This window comes from Schistocerca serialis, chromosome 1 (genome assembly GCF_023864345.2).
Source record: "Schistocerca serialis cubense isolate TAMUIC-IGC-003099 chromosome 1, iqSchSeri2.2, whole genome shotgun sequence".
Classification (NCBI taxonomy): domain Eukaryota; kingdom Metazoa; phylum Arthropoda; class Insecta; order Orthoptera; family Acrididae; genus Schistocerca; species Schistocerca serialis.
In genome coordinates this window covers 14,986,219-14,994,686 of record NC_064638.1, presented here as the reverse complement: position 1 = coordinate 14,994,686, position 8,468 = coordinate 14,986,219, and the positions used below count along the sequence as shown (strand labels likewise).

The following is an 8,468-nucleotide window of genomic DNA, read 5'->3' as shown; positions in this document are numbered from 1 at the left end:
ATTTTTTTTCCAACTACAACCAATTCCTCCATTTTACAACAGCATAAATGAATGCAGCTCTTTTTCCCCAAATTTGCTGCTTCAGATTATTAGTGTCATAATGAAGTCTTTTAAGAATTGGAGGCACAAACAGATTAATAAATACAAACAAAAGCAGGAATATTCAATTTGCTCAAGGCTACCAAATGAAGGAAGAAAGGGGGCTAGGGAGGAGAAAAAAGATCACATAACAAAGAAATAAACTGCTGATTGTTTGCATCATTCCTAGACTCAAAACCCTAAGCAAAAGAAACAGTGATGATAGCATTGATTTAAAATCATGTCAGAAAAGACGGCAGCTAATTCTAGGTGATCCTCCATAAAGCCATGGTCTCACGTTGTCAAACCCCTGCAGGATTGCTTGAGGGACAATGATTTGACATTGATTGTTAAGTCAAAAAGGCAATGCATCTTTGACTGAAGAAACAAACAAAAATATATTCTTTTAATGGAATATTTACATTGCAGTGTACTGATCTGAGAAACATACTGAAAAGAAACATGACTATGTTGAGAAATTTTCATTTTGTATTTTCTTATATTTGTAACCGCAGTACATGAAAAAAGTGACACTCGACATTTGAGTTAACTGAAAGATGAAAGATTAGGGTTTCATGCCCTGCCGATCCTTGTCCCCAAACGGGGACAGCCCGCAAACAGAATTCTACCAACCAGCTTGGACTGAAAACATAACACACAAGAATCGTGCCCGTGAGTGTAGATGACACTCGGAATATCACGCAACACGGATACCCGAGGATGATGTCTGTCAGAGCAGATTGCAGATGAAGCACGAAGGCAGAGGGAACAAATTACAGACCTGCTCCATCTGACGGTCAGTCTCAAGTAGCACTTTGTGAAAGCAACAACTAATGTCACCGAAATATGCGAGGAAGACAATGATGTCTGACTGTGCAAAGGACAACTCGGGAATTTCAGCAAACTTCTGGAAAAACCTGAAGAATTAAGTTGACAGAAACCTGTTCTGGATTGGTAACTTACAAAATAAAACATTTTCAATCTCTGGACAAGTCACACACAAGAAAGATAATAGGCCTTTAAAAAAGAGGATACCATACAGTGTAAAGCTGAAACATGTAAATTAGTCTGGCCAATATGCTCTACACCTGAGCAAAAGTGTCAATGAAGTGGTGCACCTTTTAGGAACTGTTAAAAAAGTGTCATTTTACATCAATGAACACAGCAATGACAACCTGATCCTGGGAGAAAGGAGCTGATACACACTATTTATTTAAGAATGATCACTTCACCTCAACTTTCACAGCATGGGACCATCAAAAATTGAAACAATAGAGCAACACAGAGGACACTACCACACAGCTGGGGGAGGGCACAGAGAGAGAGAGAGATTTGGAATTCGGTACAGTTACGTTGCAAATTTCAAACTCACAGTTATTCATCTAACAGATGTGCTTTTTAAAGGTACGGTTCAAGAAATGCTACACATGCAATGCCCGGGATTGTAGCGACGCCACTGTACTTTGGGAGGAGAGTGACAAAAATACTGACAGTGACAAAACAATGAATGTTAGTGAAGTTAAGAGTGTCTTACATGAAAACTGCAACTGAAAGCTTTGTTTTTGTGTGTAATTTATCTACAGTGTACTACAAAAAAACTGGTTAAGGGTAAATCACATTTTGAAAAGCTTTTGTAAATGGGCAACTTGACAAATTATTTTTAATTAAGTTTCTCTCTTTTTCGAAATTAAAGGTGCAACTTATATTCAGGCCAATTCGATGTGTATATAATTTATGATAACTATGAACAGACTTTGAAATTTGCCTACATCACACCAGGTATACTTAACTTATTTCACTGCCCCACACAGATGCTCATGTCCGGTGGAAGTCTCCTCTAGTTCCCCCACTTTTGGCCAGAAGCATTATTTCAGATATCACAATGTCATGACTCACAGCTTTGCACATATCGTACACTGTTAAGGCAGACACCGATACAGCAGTGAGAGCTTCCATCTCCACACCCGTCTGCCCTCTACACTTTGCCGTGCCAGTTACAATCACACAGTTGAGAGCAGAGTCCAGTTCAATGTCCACAGCCACAGAGGATAAAGATATGTTATGACACAGAGGGATAAGGCTGGACGTCTGCTTGGACCCCACAATTCCCGCCAGGCGAGCAACGCTAAGTACGTCACCTTTCTTCAGGCCATTTTTTCGTACGAGTTTCATCAGTTCGGGTCCCACAAAAACCTTTGCTCGTGCTGCAGCAGTCCGTTCTGTCACCAGCTTCGAACCCACATCGACCATTTTCGCCCTGCCGGTCCGGTCAACATGAGTCAGACTTCCGGACTGTGCTCCCAAACTGCAGAAATGGCAAGAGAAGACAGAGGGCTGTGCTCTGTGTGTTTGTCTTGTTAGGAGTCCTGTATTGCTCATAATGCTTGGGGTACAGGGAAGCAAAAGAAACTGTTTTCTAGATTCAGTCACTACACTCAAATTATGTGACAACAACTGAGACATCTGTGTATCCGACACAAACAGGGGCGAAATATTGGTATCTGAGAAGAAGTACTTTTGAAAATCTTGTTTCTGAAGGTTTAACAACTTCCGACTTTGTGCCTTCACAACATCACTACAGCCATCAAGTTCAGTGCCACCTGGAACAAAAATACAAGCTGTAACAAAGAACTCTTCATAATCTGAAAATAGGTTAACTACAAAAGAATTTTTAAGCATTCGTGTTGAAACACCCCCGATTAATTCCTTTACTGGATTTTGGGTAATTTACCAAAGCCACAAAACAGTTAATTATTATGATATATGACCGTGTGCTTACTGGATGAAAGGCTATTGGTTGTTCTGCGTTGTTCTGCTGTGGTTTCGGGAGTATTTCAACCGAATGCGGCTGTTCTGAGACGGAATAGCTAATGATTGAAAGTTTGTCTATTATTAAGTATCACAAAGGTTGCGATGTACAACTGATATATATATCCTACTAACACACAAATTCTGAGGCTGTTGCTACCTTTGCCTTACACGTCTAATTGTGGTTATCTCTTTTTATTGATTGCTGATTTTCAGCACTTTGTCACAGGCAATGCTGATGGTTAACATTCACAACAATCCTCACTGCAATCCATGGTTGTTGCTGGCTGACGCGGTTGACACGAAACACGTAATTTGGCACTTGTCACTTTCTGTTTCATATCACTCGCGAATCGGCATTAGTGAGAGTCAACCCCACGACGATCAGGGGGACGTGCTCACTCGTCATATTCCAGTGAGTTTTACCATTTACAACTCACTCGACCACCATTCTTGGCCGTCATTCCCGCACTACTTCTCACTCGACACTCTACCATACTACTGCGCACTCAGCACTAGTCTCACTGCCTACTGCAGCGCTCGACAATCGAGTCCTGTCCGCTATCGACCTGGGCGTCAGATACTAGAATCTATGTTTGTGGGATCACGGATCCCTTACAGTGTTCAAGACAAGTTCTTTGAACCTTAATGATCTGTGATGATTCTTTTCTTTCCTAAGCTAAGGTCGAAAATCTGTTTTGTCTGCAGAAGTGTGCAATATGAATATTACACAAAGTTGATAGGAACATCTCACATAAATCTCCTCAGTGGCTGTAGATTTCACAATCTTGCAGGAGTGGATATAAGGGGAGGTCATTGCAATGATGATAACTACCACCCACTTCCCAAACAACATATTATACTGGGGTGCCCTTAAGAAGGCAGCAGTGTGGTGCATTCCGTGCAGAAAGAGATGGGGAATGCTTTATGGTGCTGTCTGTGTGTTCTCTCTCTCTCTCTCTTTCTCTCTGTCCCACGACTCACATTTCAGCCACTTCCAACCCTCGTATCTGGCACAGGCCACTGTGTCTGCTTCTGACTCTGCCTAGTAGAATTTATGCGGTCGGAAAGCTATCGCTGTTGCTTTCTAATGTAATACTTGTCATGTTTCCTTTATGCCAGCCATTGTGAACACTAATGGCTAAGTAACCTCACCATACCTAAATGCCTTGTATCGTACACGCACCCCAAAATGCACACTACAGACAGATGTGGCAGAACGACACGATGTCTTTATATTTTTTACTTCACCAATTTCCAAATGCACACATAACTTTTGGAGAAGGAGGTAGCATGGAAACAGAAGTGTGTCAAAAATGCCAAGTTCTTCCAGCAATGACAAGCTACATGTAATAAAGGACACTTTTCAGTTGCTCGTGCTAGGGTCTGCCCACAAGGACATGCTTTTGGTCTGATTGACAACATTCCAGCCGGGTAAAGCTGCACACCACTGGGTCGAACATACCAGGTGTCAACAACAGATCCGATACAACAACAACAGAAAGAATGACTTCCCGAACACAGTTGGAAATCATTGATAGAAACAGTATTCCCCTCATTCACATGTGTTTGCAGACCTCTGTTCAGTCATAATGTTTATTGAAATGATGATGGTGAGCACACACTTTGACAGAGTTCAACTTGGTTGTTACGTGATTGTTCAGATTTTTCCTTATTTCCTCCTCCCTTTTCTTTTCCCAAAATCGTTTCATTCATTGACTGTGTTCTTGTTTCCTTTGATATGTACATATTTTCTCTGTTTTCTTCCTTCCCTTTACTTCAAGTTTTATGTTCATAATTTTGTTTCTGAATTTGTCTCTTTCATTCATCATTTCCATTCTGATTCCTGCTCGTTTTAGCCTTCTTCTATTTCTTGAAACCAACTGGTTTTTTTTGATTTAGGCATTTACTACATCCTAAATCCCTTTGTGAATCTGTTGCTGTTCATTGTGTGTATGTGTCCACAGAATGTTAGTCGGTGTTTTCTGATTGTGACTGAGTCTGCCTCTGTGTTCTTATAATTCTCTGGTTGATCTCTTCATCCATATGCCATCTCTGTACACTGCTCCAAAAAATTTTCTGAGGATTTTGCATTGTATTCTTTCTGCTTTGTGGTGCCTGGTCCTCAGATTGTGGTCATTTCTGATGCGAGGAGTGCTTCTGATACTATAACTGTATTGTAGCGCATGTGTTTGCCTTGTACTGAAATGTTTCTTTTATTATAGTGTGTCCATGTCAGTTTGTACACTTTCTGAAGTTCTTTTGTTTGTCCTATGTTTTCTTCCTTCTTTGATCCACCTATTTGTATTGTTACTATTATATTGAATCATTTAATATATTTTTGTGTGTTTATTATTGTTATTAAAATTGTAGATGTCTGTCGTATGCTAACAGTGAGGTTGCTAGCGAGTTGTATTTTTGAGGGAAGCTGGGTGAGGGGGGTGGAAACAATAACAAACCATCACTCCCCCCCCCCCCAAATAACTAAACCCTGGGTGCCAATACATTTGCTCTGTATAGGTGTTTGTGCCCAGAAGTAAGAGTCAATTTAGCAAAAAAAGGCAAAGGAAAGCTTCATGTTCTGGCCCACATCAAAACCAGATGACCAACCACAGTGTAATCCTCTGCAATGGCATCACTGAAATCAGTATCGTGGTGGGGGGGGGGGGGGGGGGGGGTGAGTCAGCACACCCTGTTCTGGTCACTGCCAGCTTTCTTGACCTCAGAGTCACTACGCCTCAGTCCAACAGTTCCTCAATCGGCATCACAAGGCTTGGTGCACCTCGTTCCAGTCCTCCCACCAAGGAAAACCACGGGCAGTACTACGGGTGAGTCGCAGCTGAGCAGCTGCCTTCCCCCTGTACCTCCAGTAGCTGCGAGAGGATATTTGTGTTATACATACGCTAAAACTGGCGTAGATGCCACAGGACACTCTTTGGAGTGTCACTAATAAGCACACGCTGCTACACACTTGACAGTGCTAGGTGGCCAAGAGTTCTGGCTCAAAGTTCCTGCAACTGTGGTTGGAACTTCCCCAGTGTGACTCTCCCATTCTTTAATAGGGTATTTCAGTGTCCGGGGCACGTTCACATTGGACAACACTGTCCAGTACAGGCCTGCTGTCTACCACCCGTGCTCTCTTGCACTGTGCATTGCATCTTGCACAAGTGAGTCATAAGGACTCCCCTCTTCTGTATGTACACTAAAAAAGCGAAATTGTCTTTTCAGACGAAAAAGTAAAATTGTCTCATATCCACATTCTATCCTTAAAAGTATCCTTATGTCTGGGAGACGGCAGATCCACCGAGCAGGTCCCACCCAACGACCCGTAGCAAGACTGCAGCACAAGAGGCAGGAGTGCCATCTGTTCCCTTCAATGTTTCTGTCTTGCTTTGCCACCTATCAGTAAGTGATGAACCAGCTAAATCTGGACTTTACTGCCACAAATCAAGAAGCAATGGCTCGGAGACAGCATGAGCTCATTGTCCAACTGACGGGTGGAAGCAACGCAACAGCAACAGCAACACCAACACCAGTCACACCACCAGTGAATATACTAGAGAGGCCCTCAATATCACCGCAGTAGTCCTCGAGCTGGAAGTGACAGCTCCGTGGAACAAAGATGGACCTTCGAAGCTGGTGGGTCCAAAATGCAATCAGCAGCAACATACACGAACAACTGAGCCTACTGACTCACACGGCAAATGCAGCGTGCTTTTACCAACACCAGTCCTGAGCATCGGTAATATGAGGGACCATACAAACAATTTTGCAGCACCTCAACTACACAACACTAACCCAGCCGCTACGCAGAACACTACACCGACTGGCTTCCCACTGGTCATAATACACAATTACACTTGCCTCGGCAAGCTAAACAAGACATTTGTAGAATGTCACTCCCCACCATATACCAAACACGAAACTCACAAGGGACCATGTATCACTGTATGTATGCATCAAAACAGATTGCACAAATCTCCTGAAATTCGTCAAAGCTGGGGGAATTGAGTATCATAAATATAGCACCCAAGGGGGAAAAACTCGAATGTACATCATGAAAGGAGTTGACACCACAACCCTCAATGACATTCTTCATGGTATAATCACAGCTCTCAGCTGGGACTGTCAGAGCATGAGATGAATTCTGGGATTCGTGACACACAGACTGCAGCCAAACTATTTAGTGGATTTGGACGACACAGCTTACTCATGCAACTTTCTGACACAGATGCTCCTGCTTCACATGGTCGTAGTAGAAATATACACAACTCCGTGTGTCCCCCAACAGTGCCACCACTGCCAGCAGATTGGCCGTGCGGCACCCGATGTGAACTGGCACACAGTGCTGCAAATGCACTGGTAACCATGTAGCACGACACTTTAAACTTGGTACAACTATCAAATGTACCAAATGTGGAGGGGTCCATGTGCAAACTACAGATGGTGTGCAGCATACAAAGAAGCTCTAAGGTGCAAAAGTGCCAAAGACAGACAAGTGGTAACCAGAACTGCTCCAAGACACTCCCCACCCCCCAACCAGTAAGGTGTGGAATCTCTTTTACTGGCATTGTCAGTGGAAGTGGATGAACTGAGGATGCACAGAGCTCCACAAACTCATGGCACACTCCCACAACAACAGAACCACAACCCACACCTGCAATGCTAGAAACTGCCCCTGTACTGATGACAACACTGCCGGTCCCAGACAACACCAAGTCAACTCTGTCTAGGCCAGATTGTGACACTCGTGATATCACAGAAGACACACCCAAACAAGGGCAACCACAAACACACGAAATGAAACAGAGGTACCCAAAAAACAAAAGAGGGGACACTATCACACCACAACAAATACACCAACAACAGACCAGACAAACATAGGAACACATTAAAAGGAACAATGTAACCGTAACTCACACTCTTGCCCCCCTCACCACAGCAATAACACAGGTGACCCCAGATGAAATACGAACCATGAATAACACACAAGCCAGCCCATCCAGTACACCAACATAAGGACCACCAGCCACCAACACCACCGCCAACACTTTGGCTGACATAACAAACATTCTCACCACAATCAGAGGCATAGTGGAGACACTATTCCCCACTCACGTGGCTTAAGATCCTCTTGAGGCTCTTCATCATAACGCATGCACAAACTCATGACGGCTACACCCAGCCATTGCATGGCTGCTATACAAACTGCTATCACCACACCGCCCACACTCTTCCATAGATAATACACCACAAAACACAAACAACAGTACTTTGACTCAGATGCTATTCTGGAATGCAGATGGGATTGGCAACAAAAGGGCAGAGCTAGCTGCATTTATGGAGGAGAAGGGAATCTGGAATGCTCTCATGAACAAAGCTTAACTCCAGTCACACAAACAACTACTCTTCCCAAGATATTACATCTACTGTACTGACCACCTGAAGGCACAACTGTGGGTGGAACAGCAATCATCATATATTGAGACAAAGAATACACAAATATTAAGATCCCTGAACCTGCAAGACTAGAAGCCACAGCTGTTAGGGTCAAGTCAACTGAGTGAACACTACATTGATAT

The 8,468-nt window shown here is 43.2% G+C and overlaps 1 protein-coding gene across 1 annotated transcript; it reads right to left on the bottom strand.

Moving 5' to 3' along the window:
- Positions 1 to 1,847: 1,847 nt before the first annotated feature.
- LOC126460397 (molybdenum cofactor biosynthesis protein 1-like) lies at positions 1,848 to 2,328 on the bottom strand. Its single transcript, XM_050095912.1, has one exon. It carries the CDS (start codon positions 2,326 to 2,328, stop codon positions 1,894 to 1,896), a length of 435 nt encoding a protein of 144 aa, XP_049951869.1. The 3' UTR covers positions 1,848 to 1,893.
- Positions 2,329 to 8,468: the final 6,140 nt, after the last annotated feature.

Excerpts from the sequence above, each read along its gene's own strand:
- LOC126460397 (XM_050095912.1), bottom strand. The coding sequence starts at position 2,328 with ATGGTCGATGTGGGTTCGAAGCTGGTGACAGAACGGACTGCTGCAGCA.